The following is a 24,907-nucleotide window of genomic DNA, read 5'->3' on the forward strand; positions in this document are numbered from 1 at the left end:
CGTGGATCGGCACACATATCAGCTGTTTTCAACAGCTGACATGTGTGCCTGCTAGCCGCGGGTGGAATCGCTTCCACCCGCGGCCATTAACCCCTTAAATCTTGCTGCCAAAGTCTGGCAGCAAGATTTAAATGCGCGCGGCCATGTTTGTTACTTACCGCCGCCCCCACCGGAAGTCACGTGTGTTATCACGTGACTATCGGTGGTTGCCATCGTAGCACAGGGTCATGTGATGACGCCTGCTGCTATGATCTTTCACTTTCATTTTCCCTCGGCCGAGAGCAGAGGGAAAACCAAAGTGAGTGAATCTGCTGATTACAGCGGTATTGCTGTGATCAGCAGATAGCGATCAGCGATCGGATTGCTGATTGCTATAGCCCCCTAGGGGGACTAGTAAAATAAAAAAAAAAGTAAAAAAAAAAGTTTTAAAAAATAAAAAAAAAAACAAAACCTAAAAGTTCAAATCACCCCCCTTTCCCCCCATTGAAAATTAAAGGGTTAAAAAATAAATAAATATACACATATTTGGTATCGCCGCGTTCAGAAATGCCCGATCTATCAAAATATAAAATCAATTATTCTGATTGGTAAACGGCGTAGTGGCAAAAAAATTCCAAACGCCAAAATTACGTTTTTTGGTCGCCGCAAGTTTTGCGCAAAATGCAATAACAGGCGATCAAAACGTAGCATCTGCGCAAAAATGGTACCATTATAAACGTCAGCTCGAGACGCAAAAAAATAAGCCATCACTGAGCCATAGATCCCAAAAAATAAGAACTCTACGTGTTTCGGAAAATGGCGCAAAACGTGCGCCACTTTTATTGGACAAACTTGTGAATTTTTTTTAACCCCTTAGATACAAGTAAACCTATACATGTTTGGTGTCTACAAACTCGCACCGACCTGAGGCATCACACCCACACATCAGTTTTACCATATAGTGAACACCGTGAATAAAATATCCCAAAAACTATTGTACGATCCCACTTTTTTTGCAATTTTTCCGCACTTGGAATTTTTTTGCCGTTTTCCAGTACACTATATGGTAAAACTTATGATTTCATTTAAAAGTACAACTCGTCCCGCAAAAAACAAGCCCTCATATGGCAAGATTGACGGAATAATAAAAAAGTTACGGCTCTTGGAAGAAAAGGAGCAAAAAACAAAAACGGAAAGTGCCCGGGGGCTGAAGGGGTTAAATATTATTTGTTTTGAATTGAGTAAAATATAAAAGAAAAATTGAAATTTGATATTTTCCACTCTTAAACACTAGGGGGAGCAGCTGCTGAAATCCTACTGTACAACTAGCTCAAATTACAGCTGCAGTAAAAGTGGGTGGAATCTGCTCTCCTGTGTGTGATGTCACCTCCCCCTCCTGTTCTGGGTGTTTCCAAAGGGATAAGGAAAGATGAAGTTTAGGATGACAGTGCAGGGCCACTTTGTTTGGGCCTGCAAAGTGATCATGATATGTCTAAAGTGTCACCAAGGACGACTGACATAGTGCTCCACTGTATATTGTGCCCCACTGTATAGTATGCCCCATATACTCTTCCACCATATTCCTATGCACTCATATACTGTGCCCCAATATTCTTGTGCCCCATATACTGTGCCCCGATATTCCTGTGACCCCATATATTGTGCCCCGATATTCCTGTGACCCCATATACTGTGCCCCAATATTACTGTGACCCGATATTCCTGTAACCCCATAACCTGTGACCCGATATACTATGCCCCACTGTATACCATGCCCCATACACTCTGCCCCCATATACTGTGCTCTGAGTGCTGAGAGGAGGAACTGCAGAGGCACCAGGCTGACAAGAGTAGCTGCTGGCCGGGATCGGAGGTCCAAGGTGACAAACTGCGAGGAGAGGTGATCTGCAGCCTGAGTCCGGCACTGCACTTCAGATGTCACGCCACGATCACCGCTCCCAGGCGCATGCATTCACCTCAGATCTGTGCCCCCGTTCGCCTGTCCTGTCAGCCTGGTGTCTGTTCCACCCATCAGCGATCACAGCACAGAGCAGTGAGGAGCTGGTAGGAGCGAAGGCCCAAGGTGAGCACACGCGGGGGAAGGGGGGTGAGTGGGGCAGGGGGGTGGCGGAGTGGGTCAGCGCGGGGGGGGGGGAGCAGCACACCAGGATCAGTTAGGATGCAATCGCCACTGCCCGGCACCGGTACTCACCCCACTCTGAGCTAGTGACAGGGGGCAAGTGCGTCACACAGCATACGCTGTGAGCTCCACAAAGATATCGGAGATCTCCTCCCTTTGCTGTGATCTGGACAGCCCAGGAGGCTCACAGTGGGGAGCTCTCAGTGTTGGACTATCACACCTAATGCACTGGGAGCTGCCATATGTGAGATAATGTCGTTACTCCAAGATGGCAGCCCTCAGTGTTTCAGTAAAAAGAGAATTAAATAAAAACTAAATAAACAATGAATTTAATTTTGTATTAAAAATAATTGATTTCATAATCACTATTATTAATACAAAAATTAAAAAACGCAACACCTTCCCTTTAAATGACAATGAATTAGAGGTGCTGGATTGGACCACACAATCCCCAGACCTCAAGCCAATCGAACACTTGTGGGTAAAGTTGAAAAAAAAAAAAAAGCTGTATAGAAACCCAAGTGAGTCAACCAGTATGCACTAACTAAAAGACCTGGGATCAGATTTTGGTTGACACATGCTTAAATCTGATGAAGAGCGCTCAGAAGATTTCAGGCAGTGTTGAAAGCCAAAAGGTGGATTTACAAAATACTAACAAAATAATAAAAATTTTGATTTTTAGGAGCAAAACAGTAACAATGCAGTGACATGAAAAGAATCTGCCTAACTAATCATATGCTGAATAGTTGCAAATTAAAAAGTATGAGATAGCCAAGATGATTGTCTATAAAATGAGGGTACTCTCACAGTTGAAGCTGTAGCGGATGGAAGATATGGAGCTTAAAATTCAAAAGTTCAAAAAATTGTTAACCTTTTGCTTGTCAGTGTATAACTGTACCCTGAATATGTATTGGTAAACAGCTAAAATGCCAAAACTTGTGACACTGTTCAAATATTTCTGGACCTAACTACAGTATATGCATTAATACACTTTTCCTATTGCTGCCTTCTTCAGGATCCAAGCACCATTCTACAATCTTCTCAGTAATTTCATCATTCTTCCGACTACCTGGCTCAACTATGCTCTCTGGTAGCGATTCATTAGGACTAGGATAGCGCATGCCAGTCTTAATGAAGCGCTCACTGCAGTACCCTAACCACAATTATTAAGCGGAGATTTCTGCTTAATAAATGCACTGCCAAAAACAAATGCCAGTTGGAGGTTTGTGTACATTTCTGGAGTAAGGCCATTTTAGTGGCATGACATAAGAAGAATTTGAAAGGCAGATATGGCAATGCCCCATCCATGTCACGCTCACACTGTTGTAGCTGGTTGGGTCTGGAGTATAAACACTATAAGATACTTACTTACTTAATTATATAGTAACATTTATTGAAGGGTTTTACTCTAGATTTCTGGCATAAATATCTTAATAAATCCCCCCCCCCGCGTGAACCGCCGGAAGTCTCCTTTACAATGTAAGCCTATGAGACAAGCCTTGTTCGGACACTCCATAGACTTACATTGTAAAAGACACCTCCACAGAGTGACCTCCAGAGAGCCTGCAGAGCAGTAACGTCACAGAGAAGAGGAGCAGAATGGCTTTGGATATTGGAATATTGAAGAAGGTGACAGTAGGTGAGTATATTAATACACTCACATGTGTCGTAATGGAATATATATGTATGTGTATATATACTGCTCAAAAAAATAAAGGGAACACGTAACAAGGATTTAGTATTTTGGTGTTCCCTTCATTTTTTATATATATATATATATATATATATATATATATATATATATATATACATATACACATATAAAAAGCTGAATGTGTATATGTATGTGTGTATGTGTATGTATGTCCGGGATTGGCATCTGCACCGTCGCAGCTAAGGCCACAAAATTTTGCACACTCACACGTCTGGATCCCGAGAGCGTCATAGGCTATGTTGTCAGGCGAAATTTTAACCCCGCGCATTCCAATTTACCAATCAATTTTGCACCAATCTACATAATGGGGAAAAAGTGAAACGAAAAGTGTATCCGCGCCGTCGCATTTACAATCACAAAATTTTGCACAGACACCTCATGTGACCCAGGGAACGTCGTAGACTATGTTTTGACAGGAAAATATAACCCCGCGCTTTACAGTTACTCTTCAAAAAACATGCCTTAATTAAAGTAAATGGAGCCTGGAACTACAGGTTATTAGTAGGAGCTGTGATTGGTTGCTATAGGAACAAAAGACATTCATAGTATAAGAAGCTTATATGTGAGGTAATAAGATGTCGGTGAGGAGACGGATAGAGAGAGAGAGACAGACAGACAGAGACAGACAGGGAAAGAGATGGAGACAGACAGGGAAAGAGACAGAGACAAACAGTGAAAAAGAGAGACAGACCTGGAAAGCGAAAGATGGATAAAGAGAAAGATGGGGAAAGAGACAGACAGACATGCAGACAGGGACAGAGACAGGCAGACAGGGAAGGAGGAGACAGCTAGAGAGACAGACAAAGATAGATGGGGAAAGTCACAGACCTTGATAAAAACAGACGGGGAAAGAGACAGAGAAATAGAGACAGACAAAGACAGGCAGACAGGGAAAGAGAGACAGGAAAAGACACAGACAAAGAGACCGGGAGACAGACGGGGAAAGAGACAGACCTGGGAAGAGACAGATGGGGAAAGAAACAGAGATAGAGACAGACAAAGAAAGAGACAGAAACAGGACCCCGAGAGCGTCATAGGCTATGTTTTGAGAGGAAATTTTAACCCTGCGCTTCAGTTATTCACCAAAAAACCTGCCTCCATTAAAGCGAATGGAGCTGGGAGCCACAGCGCAGCCAGAACTTCAGAAGAATGAGCAGCCACGCCCTTAAATGGAATGTTGGCGTGTCACAATGCAGCCAGGGTAAGAAACAGACATAGACAGGGAAAGAGACAGACACAGACAGGGAAAGAGACAGACACAGGGAAAGAGACAGACACAGGGAAAGAGACAGACACAGGGAAAGAGACAGACACAGGGAAAGAGACAGACACAGGGAAAGAGACAGACACAGGGAAAGAGACAGACACAGGGAAAGTGACAGACAGGGAAAGTGACAGACACGGAGAGAGACAGACAGGGAAAGAGATTGAGACAGATGGAGAAAGAGACAGAGACAGTCAGAGACAGACAGGGAAAGAGAGACAGACAAAGAGAAAGAAAAAGAGACAGAAAGAGATATACAGAGGGGGAGACAGACAGAGAATGGGAGAGAAACAGAGAGACAGTTACTATCCCGGGCAACGCCTGGTGCTGGACCCCGAGAGCGTCATAGGCTATGTTGTAACAGCAGTTATTAACCCGGGCGAAGCCGGGTAGTACTGCTAGTATCTAATATATAAAGCTGAATGTGTGTGTGTGTGTGTGTATGTATGTATGTCCGGGATTGGCATCCGCACCGTCGCAGCTACAGCCACAAAATTTTGCACACTCACACTTCTGGACCCCGAGAGCGTCATAGGCTATGTTTTGAGGGAAAATTTTAAAGAATGAGAGCGATTGCGCCAAAGAGTATATACCGTACAGTTGCTAAGGTGGGGCCCCGACATGGGATACTCACCACACTCGGGGATATGAACACACACACAAAATGCGCCACACACTACCACGTGCTTGAACACATATACCACCCTCAGCACACATCTCACCACACATACACCAACCTCGCCACATAATCGCCCTAAACACACACAAGTCTGGTATTATCCTTCACAAATAAAAATCTGATTAATAAGCAGCCGAACTACAAGAACAACAAATGTACCACATAGGAAATACGGCAGCTGTCAGTCACATGACCTGTCTATATGTGTATGTGTGAGCTAATATATACTGTCAGGGGGAGGGCTTTCTGTTGCCGGGAGATTTATCAGGCTGCCAATAGCAACCAATCACAGCTTAGCTTCTATTTTGCTACTGTTAATTAATCTGAGCTCTGATTGGTTAATATAGGCAACAATTTAATAATTACATTTCTATCTATTTGTTTTGTGGTTTTGTGTGCAGAATACATTTTTGTTAATACATTCTATTTTGTTAACAGCAGTTATTAACCCGGGCGAAGCCGGGTGTGTATGTCCGGGATTGGCGTCTGCACCGTCGCAGCTACAGCCACAAAATTTTGCACACTCACACGTCTGGACCCCGAGAGCGTCATAGGCTATGTTGTCAGGCGAAATTTTAACCCTGCGCGTTCCAATTTACCAATCAATTTTGCACCTATCTACATAATGGTGAAAAAGTGAAACGAAAAGTGTATCCGCACCGTCGCATTTACAATCATGAAATTTTGCACAGACACCTCATGTGACCCAGGGAACGTCGTAGACTATGTTTTGACAGGAAAATTTAACCTCGCATTTTACAGTTACTCTCCAAAAAACATGCCTCCATTAAAGTAAATGGAGCCTGGAACTACAGGTTATTAGTAGGAGCTGTGATTGGTTGCTATAGGAACAAAAGACATTCATAGTATAAGAATCTTATATGTGAGCTAATAAGATGTCGGTGGGGAGACGGATAGAGAGAGACAGACAGAGAGAGAGACAGACAGACAGAGACAAACGGTGAAAGAGACAGAGAGACAAACGGTGAAAGAGACAGACAGTGACAGACGGGGAAAGAGACAGACAGACAGAGAGACGGGGAAAGAGACAGACGGGGAAAGAGACAGACCTGGAAAGAGACTGACACATGCAGACAGGGACAGAGACAGGCAGACAGGGAAGGAGGAGACAGCCACAGAGACAGATAAAGATAGATGGGGAAAGACACAGACCTTGATAGAGACAGACGGGAAAAGAGACAGAGAAATAGAGACAGACAAGGAAAGAGACAGACAGAGACAGGCAGACAGGGAAAGAGACAGACAGGAAAAGACACAGACAAAGAGATGGGGATAGAGACAGACGGGGATAGAGACAGACGGGGATAGAGACAGACGGAGCACATTACTTGGCCAATTTAGTTAAATCTGTGTGGAATATCTGTGGTGTTGAAATATATGTTGTGAAATGCTTCTATTAGCTTAGTTTTTGCCTTTTAATAATTACATTACTATCTATATGTTTTGTGGTTTTTGTGTGCAGAATACATTTTTGTTAATAATGCAATGACTTCGATGACTCAGGAAAAAAAAGTTTTTGTGTTATCAGTCATATTCTCTGAAAAAAAGGCCAAAAAAAAGCAAAAAATCTGCCACGGTATGTAAACTTTTGAGGACAAGTGTGTGTCTGTGTGTGTGTGTGTGTGGTACAGACCAAAAGTTTGGACACACCTCATCTCTAGAACAACTGTTAATAGGAGACTTTGTTCAGCAGTGTAGTGGCAAAAACCATCAAACGCTACAAAGAAACTGGCTCACATGAGGACTGCCCCAGGAAAGGAAGACCAATAGTCACAACTCTGCTGTGGACGATAAGTTTATCCGAATTACCAGCCTCAGAAATCGCAGGTTAACAGCAGCTCAGATTAGAGACCATGTCATTGCCACACAGCGTTCTAGCAGCAGACACATCTCTAGAACAACTGTTAAGAGGAGACTTTGTGCAGCAGGCCTTCATGGTAAAATAGCTGCTAGGAAACCACTGCTAAGGATAGGCAACAAGCAGAAGAGACTTGTTTGAGCTAAAGAACACAAGGAATGGACATTAGACCAGTGGAAATCTGTGCTTTGGTCTGATGAGTCCAAATTTGAGATCTTTGGACCCAACCACTGTGTCTTTGTGTGACGCAGAAAAGGTGAACGGATGGACTCTACATGCCTGGTTCCCACCATGAAGCATGGAGGAGGAGGTGTGATGGTGTGGGGATGCTTTGCTTGTGACACTGTTGGGGATTTATTCAAAATTGAAGGCATATAGAACCAGCACGCCTACCAGAGCATCTTGCAGCGGCGTGCTTTTCCATCCGGTTTGCGTTTAGTTGGACCATCATTTATTTTTCAACAGGACAATGACCCCAAACACACCTCCAGGCTGTGTTAGGGCTATTTGACTAAGAAGGAGAGTGATGGGGTGCTACGCCAGATGACCTGGTCTCCACAGTCACCAGACCTGAACTCAATCGAGATGGTTTGGGGTGAGCTGGACCACAGAGTGAAGGCAAAAGGCCCAACAAGTGCTAAACATCTCTGGGAACTCCTTCAAGACTGTTGGAAAACCATTTCCGGTGACTCCCTCTTGAAGCTCATCAAGAGAATGCCAAGAGTGTGCAAAGTAGTAATGAAAGCAAAAGGTGGCTACTTTGAAGAGCCTAGAGTATAAGACATATTTTCAGTTGTTTCACACTTTTTTAAGTATTTCATTCCACATGTTGTAATTCATAGTTTTGATGCCTTCAATGTGAATCTACAATTTTCAGAGTCCTGAAAATAAAGAAAACTCTTTGAATGAGAAGGTGTGTCCAAATGTTTGGTCTGTACTGTGTATATATTTCCGGATAGAGATATAGATTATATATATATATATATATATATATATATACACACACATTTTCATTGTAGGATCTTACCGAACCTCACAAAGGATCCTTAAAACTTGCATGTTATTATCATATCTACCTCACCATCCTTTGGGACACAGTCCTAGCAGAAGACCTTCAGGCTGAAAATATCTTAAATAATAATGTGAACTAATGGGAATGGGGAGCTGATGTTTTGCACTTATGGCAGTGTTCACCAACTTTAGTCCTAAAGAGCCATCAACAGATCATGTTTTCAGGATTTCCTTAGTATTATACACTGTGTGCACAAATATTAGGCAAATGAGTATTTTGATCACATGATACTTTTTATACATGTTGTCCTACTCCACGCTGTATAGGCTTGAGAGCCAGTAAGTAAATCAGGTGCTGTCCATCTCTGTAATGAGGAGGGGTGTGGTGTAATGACATCAACCCCCTATATAAGGTGTGCTTAATTATTAGGCAACTTCCTTTCCTTTGGCAAAATGGGTCAGAAGATAGATTTGACGGGCTCTGAAAAGTCCAAAATTGTGAGATGTCTTGCAGAGGGATGCAGCAGTCTTGAAATTGCCAAATTTTTGAAGTGTGATCACCGAACAATCAAGCGTTTCATGGCAAATAGCCAACAGGGTCGCAAGAAGCGTGTTGGGCAAAAAAAGGCGCAAAATAACTGCCCATGATTGAGGAAAATCAAGCATGAAGCTGCCAAGATGCCATTTGCCACCAGTTTGGCCATATTTCAGAGCTGCAACGTTACTGGAGTATCAAAAAGCACAAGGTGTGCCATACTCAGGGACATGGCCAAGGTAAGGAAGGCTGAAAAACGACCACAAACAAGAAACATGAGATAAAACGTCAAGACTGGGCCAAAAAATATCTTAAGACTGATTTTTCAAAGGTTTTATGGACTGATGAATTGAGAGTGACTCTTGATGGGCCAGATGGATGGGCCAGAGGCTGGATCAGTAAAGGGCAGAGAGCTCCACTCCGACTCAGACGCCAGCAAGGTGGAGGTGGGGTACTGGTATGGGCTGGTAACATCAAAGATGAACTTGTGGGACCTTTTCGGGTTGAGGATGGAGTGAAGCTCAACTCCCAGACCTACTGCCAGTTTCTGGAAGACAACTTCTTCAAGCAGTGGTACAGGAAGAAGTCGGTATCGTTCAAGAAAAATATGATTTTCATGCAGGACAATGCTCCATCACATGCATCCAACTACTCCACAGCGTGGCTGGCCAGTAAAGGTCTAAAAGATGAAAAAATAATGACATGGCCCCCTTGTTCACCTGATCTGAACCCCATAGAGAACCTGTGGTCCCTCATATAATGTGAGATCTACAGGGAGGGAAAACAGTACACCTCTCGGAACAGTGTCTGGGAGGCTGTGGTGGCTGCTGCACACAATGTTGATCGGAAACAGATCAAGCAACTGACAGAATCTATGGATGGTAGGCTGTTGAGTGTCATCATAAAGAAAGGTGGCTATATTGGTCACTAATTTTTTGGGGGTTTTGTTTTTGCATTTCAGAAATGTTTATATCTAAATTTTGTGCAGTTATATTGTTTTACCTGGTGAAAATAAACAAGTGAGATGGGAATATACTTGTTTTTTTATTAAGTTGCCTAATAATTCTGCACAGTAATAGTTACCTGCAAAAACAGATATCCTCCTAAGATAGCCAAATCTAAAAAAAAAACACTCCAACTTCCAAAAAATATTAAGCTTTGATATTTATGAGTCTTTTGGGTTGATTGAGAACATAGTTGTTGATCAATAAAAAAAAATCTTCTAAAATACAAGTTGCCTAATAATTCGGCACACGGTGTACTGATGATATTCACCTGGGCAATACTAAGGAAAACCTGATTCATTGCTTGCTCTTGAGGACTGGAGATGGGGAACACCGGTTTACGGTATAACCAATGATATATTCCAAGCAGGACCTCTACTACTTACAAGATAATTGCACAGACCAGGATCATGGTGATGTTCATCAGAATGTATATCCTTATCTAACCACAACATTTTGGTTAAAAATACTTTGTTTTGGCGTCATTGTGCGAATTAATAACTTGGTTTATAACAGACTTTCCTGTGCTTTATTTTTACACCATAACACCTAAATCTTGACTGCACATTATCCTTGTCAAAAGTAAGTGAAAGACTCGTAGATGGCCACAGGCTCAAGTTGTATGGAGCCATAATATCTTCACTCAATGAAGTCTGGGAGGTCACACTTTACCTCTGTGTGCCACCTATTTCATATGGAATAATAGGAAGTCCCCACACATGGAAGAGACCATTGCCTCTGGTGAGTGGTGGTCTTTGCAAAATACAGAACAGCATAAAATAAAGTACCAAGCCAAATAAAAGAAAACCCAACATGGAACAAATACAATATTTTTTTTCAAACTGACATTAAAGAAAACCTGTCATCAGATTCATGCAGCACGAATCAGAAGGGAAGCATTGCAACCATGAATGCTTCACACATACCATAAAAATGCAGGCTGAGGGCTATGGGTCTGATCACATTTGCATCATTTTTTTGTATATTTTTTTTGTATTCGCTTGTTTTTTATTTGCACCTAATTCTTTTAATTTGACTGTGGGTTTTTTTATACACTCCATTTTATGTTTTCACCTTGTGGGTGTAGGTTTTCAGATGTTTTTGTCCCATTCAGCATTTCCAAAAAGTCGTACTCCAGGCACCCCTAGAGTGAGATTTTATGTTTCCCTGTTATTTTGGAACAATTTGTGCAACATTTTACTAAACCTGAAACATTTTGCAAAAAAAATAAAAAATTGGCAAAAACGATTTAAAAATGAACCTGCCGACAGGTTTTCCTTCTTAAAAAAAATAACAGAACTGCCTATAAGCCCTCTAACACATCACTCCAGCAATCTGTGAATACGCCACCTGGTGTACAACCATGAAATACACTTTATAATTCTCTCGCAATCTGCGGATCTATCTGCACTTCGCTCTGTCCTCCTGAGGGAGTTGATATTGAAGTTGGCACATGCGCAGTACAGGTCTTTGCTCACCCCTCAGGAAAATGAAGCAAATAGACCTGGGCTTCGACTGCACAGACTCAAGCTTTTCAGTACTGGGTGGACAATGTACGAGGCGTCATCCACGTCCATCAAGATGGAGACCAGTAAATCAGTGGAAAAATAGGAGGCGCCAGGCACAAATCCAGCAAACCCAGGAAGAGTGGCGGCTTATACATAGATTGTTGGAGTGATGTTTAAGAGGGCTTAAAGGTGGTGCTTTTCTTTCATATGGAGGGAAACCTAGAGAAAGGGCCTTAAGGGTATGACCACACTTTGCGTTTTTACCTGAGTTTCTGCAGCGTTTTGAGCTGCAGCGTTTTCATGCCAAAAGGCATGCGTTTTGCTTTTCCATAATAGTCTATGGAAAAGGTTGATTTACTGTCTGCACTTTGCGTTTTAAAACGCTGTGTTTAATTTGCATATTTTGTGGCAAAAACATCAGCAAATACCACAAAAGAAAAAAGTGACTTGAATAAATCACAAATGATGAATTGGGGCCATAGTCCATGGCCTTTCACAATATGTTTAGGCTGATATACTGCAATGTTTCATAGTACAACTTGCATGACTACAATCACACTGCCAGCGTCTAATGCTGCAGCATGAATGAAATGACTAGTTTCCTTTAAAACTCCTAATAAAAAAAAATGCTAAAAATATTTTAATCTAAGGATGTGAATCAGAAAAGAAAAATTGGGGTCTCCCTTTCCTTCAACTGGATACCCGCAATCTTCCCTCAAGCTTTTTCATATAAGAAACTACAAAAAAAAAAAAAAGAGAAACTGCTAAAATAAGAAGTCTCAGGAGGCTTGTCAGTTTCTTTGATGCAGGCAAGGACCCATCCGTTTGAGGTTCACACAGAGAATTTTCATTTATATCATAGGATGAAACATGTCTCCAAATTGTTTGGGGCTTAAAGTGCACAGCATATGGTGAATACAGACTACAGAAATGTAAATCCGGTCAACACTAGAAAGTTTAGATCAGATTTTTATATAAAGCCAACAATGGCTACAAGTCACTTTTGCACAAGTCAAGGTTGGTGTCCATAGATGAGCACCTTCATCTTGGCCCTGATGAAGTCAAAATACATCAAGTTTGAACTCCATGTAGGAAAATGTTTATCTAGATTTCCTTATGGAGAGATACAGTATATATAGACACAAATAACCAAATTTCACCTTTCTCTCCTGTAAAGGTTTCTCATCCACAGTCTTCTGTTGGTCTTTGGATTTCAGAGTGGTTTGCGCATTTGTACCCTGGTATGAAAAACAAAACAGTTTGTTAAATATGTACCAGAATCGAGGTGACAAAGGACTAATGGATGAACTTTAACTCACCTGTAAATGAACATAGTGATTGTCTCTGCATTGAATCCTCTCATATTCACTGTGAGCATCCTCCCCAGGGTCACTAGGCGTGCGAAGGAGGATAGGCGGTGGTGGCAGAGGACGATCCTGAATGCTGCCCTTGCGATGTGATGCAGGAGAAGCACTGGGTATGGCAGGAAGAGGCCGTCGTGAAAGGCTTTCACTAGAAGACAGCCGTGGTCGTGTGAAGAGAATAGCAGCATTTGCATTTACTAAGGACACGATACACCCACTTTGGTCCTGAATTAAATGAGTCAATGATAACTCTGTCCCACCATCCTGTAGTGTCTGCAATGCATGTTCCAGTTGCTCTATATGTCCAGAAAGTTCTCGATGTAGTGATGGGTCTGATGCTTGGCAAGAGTGAAGCAGGACAATTTGTGCCAAACCAACAAAATCTTTAAGGACTTCAACGCCTTGTGAGATTCCTTGATTTTCTACGCATCCTCGTCTTGCACCTTCCTGAGAGCCATCTTTTACAAGCATCATTGTCTTTTGTAATTCCTGATGCTGTATTCGCAACGCTTCCACTGTACAAAGCCCATCAGTACGAGAGTCTCTAGTCAGAAGGGATGGTAGACTGGACTCTCTACTGCCACCGGAATCTACTGATCGTCCACTGCCAGTGCTTGAAATTGAAAGACGGTGGGTTTGTGGTGGGTCAGTGGATTCTGGTAAGTGACCACAACTAAGAATATCTTCAGGTGCTTCATAAAGATTCTGAAGACCAGACACTCGTTTTAGATTAGAGGGCATGGAGTAAATCCCCTCATCTTCCTCATTATCTAGTGTTACATTTTGAAATGTTGGTGGCACGTCATAAATGTCTTCTGGAATCTCCTCAGGTGGTTGGACGGCATCATCTTTTACTTCTTTTAGTCGCAACACAGGACTATCATACATACAGGTCATAGATTGTGTATCTTTGAGCAATGATGATGGCATATCATAAACCTGCAGGACATGGGTAGAAAAAAGTATAAAATGAGATGGCTTCTATAATACCATAAGTAATAATTGTAATCCCGAGACACAATGCATAATGTTGCACTGACAAAGTATCATTAATGGTGAAGCTTAACATAAAAGCCATTTTTCTAAAATCATGTGAGTTACACTAAGTAGCTCTTTTATTTTATCAGAACAGGGTTTAGATTTTTCTCACCTCCTGTGGGCCAGGCTGAGGCACCTCAATCTGACGTGGAGAGTTATAAATATCATCTTCAGATGTAGGCGGTGATATACAAAGGCGAGCGATTGGCGGAACTTGATAGACCTAAGCGAGAAGGAAGAAAGAAGGGAATTTTGTTTACTTACCGTAAATTCCTTTTCTTCTAGCTCCAATTGGGAGACCCAGACAATTGGGTGTATAGCTACTGCCTCCAGAGGCCGCACAAAGTACTACACTTAAAAGTGTAAGGCCCCTCCCCTTCTGGCTATACACCCCCCCGTGGGAGCACGGGTCCCTCAGTTTTAGTGCAAAAGCAAGAAGGAGGAAAGCCAATAACTGTTTCAAAAACAAATTCAATCCGATAAACAATATCGGAGAACGTACTTATCAACATGAACAACATGTACACCCGAAAAACAAATACCCTAAGAAAAAACAGGGCGGGTGCTGGGTCTCCCAATTGGAGCTAGAAGAAAAGGAATTTACGGTAAGTAAACAAAATTCCCTTCTTCTTTTTCGCTCCTAATTGGGAGACCCAGACAATTGGGACGTCCAAAAGCAGTCCCTGGGTGGGTAAAAGAATACCTCGTGATCGGGCTGTCGGGCAGCCCTTTCTTACAGGTGGGCCACCGCCGCCTGCAGGACTTGTCTACCTAGGCTGGCATCCGCCGAAGCGTAGGTATGCACCTGATAATGCTTGGTAAAAGTGTGCAGACTCGACCAGGTAGCCGCCTGGCACACCTGCTGAGCCGTAGCCTGATGCCGTAATGCCCAGGACGCACCCACGGCTCTGGTAGAATGGGCCTTCAGTCCAGAAGGAGTCGGAAGCCCAGCAGAACGGTAGGCGTGAAGAATTGGTTCCTTGATCCACCGCGCAAGGGTGGATTTGGAAGCTTGCGACCCTTTATGCTGACCAGCGACCAGGATAAAGAGTGCATCCGAACGGCGCAGAGGCGCCGTGCGGGAAATGTAGATCCTGAGTGCTCTCACCAGGTCCAACAGATGCAAACCCTTTTCAAATTGGTGAACTGGATGCGGACACAAAGATGGTAAAGTGATATCCTGATTGAGATGAAAGGAAGATACCACCTTGGGAAGAAACTCTGGAATTGGACGCAGTACTACCTTGTCTTGGTGAAACACCAGGAAGGGAGATTTGCAAGATAACGCCGCCAGCTCTGACACTCTCCGAAGAGACGTGACCGCCACCAGAAAAGCCACTTTCTGTGAAAGCCGAGAAAATGAAATCTCCTTCATAGGCTCGAAAGGTGGCTTCTGGAGAGCAATTAGAACCTTGTTCAGATCCCAGGGTTCCAATGGCCGCTTGTAAGGGGGAACGATATGACAAACCCCTTGCAGGAACGTGCGTACCTTAGGAAGTCGCGCCAGGCGCTTCTGAAAGAATACGGATAGCGCAGAGACTTGTCCTTTAAGGGAGCTAAGCGACAAACCTTTTTCCAACCCAGACTGCAGGAAGGAAAGAAAAATAGGCAATGCAAATGGCCAGGGAGAAACTCCCTGAGCAGAGCACCAAGATAAGAATATCTTCCACGTTCTGTGGTAGATCTTGGCGGAGGATGGTTTCCTAGCCTGTCTCATGGTGGCAACAACATCATGAGATAAACCTGAGGTCCCTAGGATCCAGGACTCAATGGCCACACAGTCAGGTTCAGGGCCGCAGAATTCAGATGGAAAAACGGCCTGGTAGCGCCCACGGTTGTCCTACCGTGAGATGCCACAGATCCGGGTACCACGACCTCCTTGGCCAGTCTGGAGCGACGAGAATGGCGCAACGGCAGTCGGACCTGATTTTGCGGAGCACTCTGGGCAACAATGCCAGAGGTGGGAACACATAAGGTAGTCGGAACTGCGACCAATCCTGAACTAAGGCGTCTGCCGCCAGAGCTCGGTGATCGTGAGACCGTGCCATGAAAACCGGGACCTTGTTGTTGTGCCGTGACGCCATCAGGTCGACGTCCGGCATCCCCCAGCGGCGACAGATCTCCTGAAACACGTCCGGGTGAAGGGACCATTCCCCTGCGTCCATGCCCTGGCGACTGAGAAAGTCTGCTTCCCAGTTTTCCACGCCTGGGATGTGAACTGCGGATATGGTGGATGCTGTGTTTTCCACCCACGTCAGAATCCGCCGGACTTCTTGAAAGGCTTGCCGACTGCGTGTTCCCCCTTGGTGGTTGATGTACGCCACCGCTGTGGAATTGTCCGACTGAATCCGGATCTGCTTGCCCTCCAGCCACTGTTGGAAGGCTCGCAGAGCAAGATAGACTGCTCTGATTTCCAGAACATTGATCTGAAGGGTGGACTCTCTCTGAGTCCACGTACCCTGAGCCCTGTGGTGAAGAAACACTGCTCCCCACCCTGATAGGCTCGCATCTGTCGTGACCACCGCCCAGGGTGGGGGTAGGAACGACTTTCCTTTTGACAATGAGGTGGGAAGAAGCCACCATCGGAGAGAGTCCTTGGCTGCCTGAGAGAGGGAGACATCCCTGTCGAGGGACGTCGACTTCCCGTCCCATTGGCGGAGAATGTCCCATTGTAGAGGGCGCAGATGAAACTGCGCGAAAGGGACTGCTTCCATTGCTGCCACCATCTTCCCTAGGAAATGCATGAGGCGCCTCAAGGAGTGGGACTGGTTCTGCAGGAGAGATTGCACCCCTGTCTGCAGAGAGCACTGCTTGTCCAGTGGAAGCTTCACTATCGCTGAGAGAGTATGAAACTCCATGCCAAGATATGTTAGTGATTGGGTCGGGGTTAGATTTGACTTTGAAAAGTTGATAATCCACCCGAAACTCTGGAGAGTCTTCAGTGCCACGTCCAGACTGTGTTGGCATGCCTCTTGAGAGGGTGCCTTTATAAGTAGATCGTCCAAATACGGGATCACGGAGTGACCCTGCGAGTGCAGGACAGCTACTACTGCTGCCATGACTTTGGTGAAGACCCGAGGGGCTGTTGCCAGCCCGAAAGGTAACGCTACGATCTGCAGGTGTTCGCTTTCTATAACGAAGCGTAGAAAACGCTGATGCTCTGGCGCAATCGGCACGTGAAGATAAGCATCTTTGATGTCTATTGATGCTAAGAAATCTCCTTGAGACATTGAGGCTATGACGGAGCGTAGAGATTCCATCCGGAACCTCCTGGTTTTTACGTGTTTGTTGAGCAACTTTAGATCCAGGACGGGCCGAAAGGACCCGTCCTTCTTTGGCACCACAAACAGATTGGAGTAAAAACCGTGACGTTGTTCCTGAAGAGGAACGGAAGTCACCACTCCTTCCGCCTTTAGAGCGGCCACCGCCTGCAGCAGAGCATCGGCTCGGTCGGGCGGTGGGGAAGTTCTGAAGAAACGAGTTGGAGGACGAGAGCTGAACTCTATCCTGTACCCGTGAGACAGAATGTCCCTCACCCAACGGTCTTTGACCTGTGACAGCCAAATGTCGCCAAAGCGGGAGAGCCTGCCACCGACCGAGGATGCGGAGAGAGGAGGCTGAAAGTCATGAGGAAGCCGACTTGGTAACGGTTCTTCCTGCTGTCTTTTTTGGGCGTGACTGAGTCCGCCAAGAATCTGAGCCTCTCTGATCCTTTTGAGTCCTTTTGGACGAGGAGAATTGGGACCTGCCTGAGCCTCGAAAGGACCGAAAACCAGACTGACCCCTCCTTTGTTGGGGCTTGTTTTGTCTGTGTTGAGGTAAGGATGAGTCCTTACCCTTGGAGTGTTTAATGATTTCATCCAAACGCTCCCCAAACAATCGGTCACGAGAAAAAGGCAAACTGGTTAAGCACTTCTTGGAAGCAGAATCTGCCTTCCATTCTCTCAACCACAGGGCTCTGCGCAAAACCACGGAGTTGGCTGACGCCACCGCCGTACGGCTCGTAGAGTCCAGGACAGCATTAATCGCGTAAGACGCGAATGCAGACATTTGAGAGGTCAATGGTGCCACCTGCGGGGCAGATGTACGTGTGACCGAGTCGACTTGTATAAGCCCAGCTGAAATGGCTTGGAGTGCCCATACGGCTGCAAAAGCTGGCGCCAACGACGCTCCAATAGCTTCATAGATGGATTTCAGCCAGAGCTCCATCTGCCTGTCAGTGGCATCTTTAAGTGCCGCTCCATCTTCTACTGCAACTAAAGATCTAGCTGCAAGCCTGGAGATTGGAGGGTCCACCTTGGGACACTGGGTCCAACCCTTGACCACGTCAGGGGGAAAAGGATAGCGTGTATCTTTAAGCCGTTTAGAAAACCGCTTCTCAGGATAAGCGTGGTGTTTCTGGATTGCATCTCTAAAGTCAGAGTGGTCCAGAAAAGTGCTTAATTTACGCTTGGGATATCTGAAATGGAATTTCTCCTGCTGTGAAGCTGCCTCCTCCGCAGGAGGAGCTGGCGGGGAAATATCTAACATCCTATTGATGGACGCTATAAGATCATTCACTATGGCGTCACCATCCGGTGTATCCAGATTGAGAGCGGTCCCAGGATCAGAATCTTGATCAGTTACATCCGCCTCATCACCCATAGATTCGTCCCGCTGGGATCCTGACCAGTGAGACGAAGTTGAGGGCCCCTCATAACGAGCCCGCTTAGGTTGTCTGGGACTGTTGTCTGAGTCAGAATCGTCACCCTGGGGTGCATGTGACACCCCCGGAGCTTGGAAGTGTTCCAGCTGAGGGGGACCAGGGAGCAATGATGCCACAGTGTCCATGGTCTGAGTTACTGGTCTAGACTGCAATGTTTCAAGAATCTTTGACATGGTCATAGACAATCTGTCAGCAAAAGCTGCAAACTCCGTTCCTGTCACCTGGACAGCATTCACAGGTGGTACACTCTGGGTCACGTCCAGCAGAGGCCCCGGCTGTGCAAGTTGCACAGGGGCCGAGCACTGCACACAATGGGGGTCAGTGGAACCTGCCGGTAGAGCAGCCCCACATGCGGTACAGGCAGCATATAATGTCTGTGCCTTGGCACCCTTGCGTTTTGCGGACGACATGCTGTTGCCTCCTTGTAATCTAGGAGGGTATATAGCCAAGAATCACCAGCGACCGTACAGTACAAAGTATTTGCAAACACAAAATACTCAGTATACAAACGGCACAAGTGGGGGTGAGCCCTTGAGGGCTGCTTACCGCCCGCTGAACAGCGGGTATGAGGCCGTAGAATCCCGTGTCTGGGTCTCCCCGTCTCCCCTCTGCAGCTCAGCGTGCAGGCAGGAATGGCTGCCGGCGTTCTGTGAAGAGGGGCGGACCGTGGGCGTGCCACAAACAAAGTGCGGGAAACTGCGTCCTACTGTGCCTGGTGTGAGGGCTGGAGTATGTAAAAAAGACTCCAGCCCTCAGCGCTGATGCTCTGTACAGCGTCCCGCCCTCCTCCTGACTGGTAGGTGCGGAGGCGGGAACGAACGAACTAGGCCGCAAAAGCCGGGGACTGTAGTAATAAGCGCGGCCGTGATATATGCACGGTCAGCGCGGAAGTCCCCGGCGCACCACAAGTCCCAGCCGCGTCGCAGTCCCAGTGGCCGGCGCGACCGTTCTCCCTGAGTCTACCCACTCAGCTAAGCTGAAGTGAGGAAATGGCACAAGCGCAGCAGCGCTGTTGTCCCCGGCGCACTAATACACCCAGCAATGCTGCGGTGTGCGCGCGTATGCACGGGGACACAGAGTACCTTGACGGAGCAGGGCCATGTCCCTGACGATACTCAGCTCCATATCCAGCGGCTTCTCCAGGGGCTGCGGATGGAGCACGGTCTCAGTGCCTGGAGACCGGTAAAATCCCACTTCGCCCAGAGCCCTAATGGGGATGGGGAAGGAATCAGCATGTGGGCTCCAGCCTCCGTACCCGCAATGGGTACCTCAACCTTAACAAGCACCACCGACAGAAAGTGGGGTGAGAAGGGAGCATGCTGGGGGCCCTGTATGGGCCCTCTTTTCTTCCATCCGACATAGTCAGCAGCTGCTGCTGACTAAATAGTGGAGCTATGCGTGCGTGTCTGACCTCCTTCGCACAAAGCAAAAACTGAGGGACCCGTGCTCCCACGGGGGGGTGTATAGCCAGAAGGGGAGGGGCCTTACACTTTTAAGTGTAGTACTTTGTGCGGCCTCCGGAGGCAGTATCTATACACCCAATTGTCTGGGTCTCCCAATTAGGAGCGAAAAAGAAATTTGTTTTTCTTGTAACTATTTATGTCATCTCACCTATCTATTGAGTGAGTTATGGGCCTTCATCTTACCTCTGTACATGATGGGCTCTGCTCTTCATTACTGTAATTATTTTCTTTGTTGTCAGGGTTTTGTGGTTTTGACATCACAACAGTAGCTCCAAGAAGTCGAGGTGCCTGGTATTCATTTTCCTGTGATTCTGTCTCCGGAAGAAGCCGTAATCGATTTCCAGGAGCTATTCCCTGCTTCCCTTTAAGCGAGCATCTCCACCATCCACTTAGAGTCGGAGGGTCTTGTTCTAAAACCAACATCACGTCACCTCGGCGAAAGCTGAGCTCTTCAGGACTCTCAGCAGCATTATCATACAAGGCCTGTGCCAGCTGTGCCTAAGTGGAAATAAAAGTATATTAAATTGGAGATCCGGAGAATCAGAAGAGAAATTCTACACCAATCTGAAAGATCACTACGTGGTGCACACCTGTTGGGGAACACCACGCATACTACTGAACAATCATATTGTTCTACACTCTGGTCACCTAATCAAGTAATAAAACATACAAACACAAAACGATGGGGAGCATCATGAATTCAGTCCGTATATCATTATTTTTGTAATGCATTATGTCTAAAAACTACAACAATTACACTGATTATCACAATTATTAAAAAGTAAAGGCAATACAGTCATAACCATGACTAAATGAGGAATGGGATGACAGACTTTATGGTAGGTTGCTCATTTAAAATATATAAGATTTTAATCATCACAATCTAAAAGATATCATTAACTACTTTACATAGCGAATGTCCCTGAAGGCAACCCTGAAGTCAGTAGCATGCACATTAAGGGTACCTTCACACTTAGCGATGCAGCAGCGATCCGACCAGCGATCTGACCTGGTCAGGATCGCTGCTGCATCGCTACATGGTCGCTGGTGAGCTGTCAAACAGGCAGATCTCACCAACGACCAGTGAACAGCCCCCAGCCAGCAGCGACGTGCAAGCGACGCTGCGCTTGCATGGAGCTGCCGTCTGGAAGCTGCGGAGACTGGTAACTAAGGTAAACATCGGGTATGGTTACCCGATGTTTACATTAGTTACCAGCGCACAGCTGTGTGTGCAGGGAGCAGGGAGCCGCGCACACTGAGCGCTGGCTCCTTGCTCTCCTACCATAGCTACAGTACACATCGGGTTAATTAACCCGATGTGTAATGCAGCTACATGTTCAGAGAGCAGGGAGCCGCGCACACTGCTTAGCGCTGGCTCCTTGCTCTCCTAGCTGCTGTACACATCGGGTTAATTAACCCGATGTGTACAGCAGCTACATGTGCAGAGAGCCGGAGCCGGCAGCACAGGCAGCGTGAGAGCTGCAGAGGCTCGTAACTAAGGTAAATATCGGGTAACCACCTTGGTTACCCGATGTTTATCTTGGATACAGCTTACCTCAGCTGTCAGATGCCGGCTCCTGCTCCCTGCTCGCTTCATTTGTCGCTCTCTCGCTGTCACATACAGCGATCTGTGTGTCACAGCGGGAGAGCGGCTTTGAAGAAAACGAACCAGGGCTGTGTGTAACGAGCAGCGATCTCGCAGCAGGGGCCAGATCGCTGCTCATTGTCACACACAGCGAGATCGCTAATGAGGTCACTGCTGCGTCACAAAAAGCGTGACTCAGCAGCGATCTCGGCAGCGAGCTCGCTGTGTGTGAAGCACCCCTAACTCTGGACAGAAGATAATGCAATTCCAACAAACCCTAAGATAATGTCCACGGTTTAACAATACATCAGATACAGATACACCCTGCTGTAATTTGGATAATCTAGTAATCTGAAAAGCACACTATTTCTGATATTGAAGGTGAACAACAGCATCAATCCAGAGACCACAACTCTACAATGCACAGCATTATTCATGGAACATCTCAAACTGGAACCTCAGGATTTGACGAAGCTCACCGTGACCCCACATACACAAAGCCATCGTTGCCTCTGAAGGTTAATGCATCAGGATTTGATAAGATCTCCTTGCTTACCCTGCCATGTCTTTCGCCCATTATGGAGAAGGCTCCTGTCTCTTTAAGAGAATAGAACATGTGGCGGTGACATCATCCCCGATACAGAATAAAGAGAAAGAAAGCACTGTGTCCAAGTCAATGCCCAGTATAAACCGGATCAGAAGCTGCTCATACAGTCTGTAAATTAGGTAGACATGACATCCCATTTGATTCCCCTCATACGTCACCATCAGGCTTCTTAATCTGCCCTTCAAACACCCAGCTAATCATGTCCTGACAACGACAGCTCCTGCAACATAATACCAAATCTCACTGACATCCTTATGAAAAATGTGCATGCACAAGCTCTCCTCTCCCATGACTAAACCCCAACCCCCTTCTCAATCCTCCAGTTGCTCAGCCTAGAGGACAGCTGGCTGCTTTTAGAATGGGAATGTATAGCTCTGTGGCCATTGGGAGGATCCTTCTTTCAGGATGTCTTAGCCTTTGTGGATAATTTTGGACAGCATGATCTTACATTACACCATTAACTATACAGCAGAGAAAAACCACAATTACTGGGATAATGCAACGTCTTCCCAGAATAATCAGGGTGGAAGCACTTAGAGGAAAGTGCATATCATTCCAAGCTGCGGCCAACAGGCAGAACTGCTGAAGCCTGGAAAATAAAGCATTTCCTTCAAACATCAGAAGGTCGCCTATAAATATAAATCCTTCACGTGTCTTCTGACATGACAACGTTGTTCAGACTTTTCTGGATGGCATAGGAAACATGGTGACCATTACTGCTCCCATAGAGGTTGTCATCTGGTGTCACTGGGTGCTCCCGGAGGCAGGTCATGCATCATCACCAGCAGATTTCCCTTTCAGGCATCTCTGAAAGCTGGGTTACAGCAATTACTAGTCTATGCTGAAATTAGGAACAAACATGTACAGTCCTGTTCCCATTTCCATTCTCAGGCAGAATAGAGGTATGTATCCCGGGAATATTTCCTAACATATAACTGACGTGCCTAGATTATACCAGAGGGAACTCCATACAGTATACATTTCTTTCTAAAGGGGGAAAGGGGATTTTACTGGACGACCTACAAGGACATATACTTAACTAGCTGTACTACCCGGCTTTGCCCGGGTTAATAACTGTTGTTAACAAAATAGAATATATTAACAAAAATGTATTCCGCACACAAAAAACACAAAACAAATAGATAGAAATGTAATTATTAAAAGGCAAAAACTAAGCTAATAGAAGCATTCCACAACATATATTTCAACACCACAGATATTCCACACAAATTTAACTAAATTGTCCAAGTAACGTGCTCCGTCTGTCTCTTTCCCCGTCTGTCTCTTTCCCCGTCTGTCTCTTTCCCCGTCTGTCTCTTTCCTCGTCTGCCTGTCTCTGTCTCTCTTTTTTTGTCTGTCTCTATCTCTCTGTTTCTTTCCCCATCTGTCTCTTTCTAGGTCTGTCTTTTCCCAGGTCTGTCTCTTTCTCCGTCTGTCTCCCCGTCTCTTCGTCTGTGTCTTTTCCTGTCTGTCTCTTTCCCTATCTGCCTCTTTCCCTATCTGCCTGTCTGTCTGACTCTTTCCTTGTCTGTCTCTATTTCTCTGTCTCTTTCCCCATCTGTCTCAATCAAGGTCTGTGTCTTTCCCCATCTATCTTTGTCTGTCTCTGTGGCTGTCTCCTCCTTCCCTGTCTGTTTGTCTCTGTCCCTGTCTGCATGTCTGTCTATTTCCCCATATGTCTCTTTCCCTGTCTGTCTCTCTCTATCCGCCCCCCCCCCGACATCTTATTACCTCACATATAAGCGTCTTATACTATGAATGTCTTTTGTTCCTATAGCAACCAATCACAGCTCCTACTAATAACCTGTAGTTGCAGGCTCCATTTACTTTAATGGAGGCATGTTTTTTGGAGAGTAACTGTAAAGCGGGGGGGTTACATTTTCCTGTCAAAACATATTCTACGATGTTCCTTGGGTCACATGAGGTGTCTGTGCAAAAGTTCGTGATTGTAAATGCGACGGTGCGGATACACTTTTCGTTTCACTTTTTCCCCATTATGTAGATAGGGGCAAAATTGATTGGTAAATTGGAACGCGTGGGGTTAAACTTTCGCCTGACAACATAGCCTATGACACTCTCGGGGTCCAGATGTGTGAGTGTGCAAACTTTTGTGGCTGTAGCTGCGACGGTGCAGATGCCAATCCCCGACATACACACACATTCAGCTTTATATATTAGATGAATAGGTCTGACTTGCCTAACTATAACTTCAATACCATCTCAGTCATTTCCGCTATCAAGGTTTAAGTGACGACTGATAGTGGATTTGTTGGTAGTCCTAGACAAAGGACAATGTGATTACCTTGTTGTGTAATGTGACTGAAGCCATGTGATGTCATATGGATAGAAATGCTGCTAAACAACCTTGGGTAGTTACTTGCACTGCTGCTAATCTCAGTAAAGGTGCCCGTGCACCGTGAATAGCTATTCTT

General features: G+C 45.4%; 1 protein-coding gene across 2 annotated transcripts in view; it reads right to left on the bottom strand.

The window, feature by feature from the left end:
* The window catches only part of EFS (embryonal Fyn-associated substrate), a 44,229-nt gene that overhangs the window by 10,769 nt on the left and 8,553 nt on the right, over positions 1–24,907 (bottom strand). The window contains exons 1-5 of one of the 2 annotated variants that reach the window (XM_075319168.1): positions 22,425–22,816; positions 20,467–20,781; positions 14,228–14,338; positions 13,033–14,016; positions 12,874–12,951 (exon numbers count right to left, since the gene is read on the bottom strand). In XM_075319168.1, coding sequence (XP_075175283.1) covers positions 12,874–12,951; positions 13,033–14,016; positions 14,228–14,338; positions 20,467–20,781; positions 22,425–22,484 — 1,548 coding nt within the window. In that variant the 5' untranslated portion in view covers positions 22,485–22,816. Of the gene's footprint in view, positions 1–12,873; positions 12,952–13,032; positions 14,017–14,227; positions 14,339–20,466; positions 20,782–22,424; positions 22,817–24,907 lie in introns of those variants that run through there. The other variant, XM_075319177.1, reaches the window with a different exon arrangement.

This window comes from Anomaloglossus baeobatrachus, chromosome 1 (assembly GCF_048569485.1).
Source record: "Anomaloglossus baeobatrachus isolate aAnoBae1 chromosome 1, aAnoBae1.hap1, whole genome shotgun sequence".
Classification (NCBI taxonomy): domain Eukaryota; kingdom Metazoa; phylum Chordata; class Amphibia; order Anura; family Aromobatidae; genus Anomaloglossus; species Anomaloglossus baeobatrachus.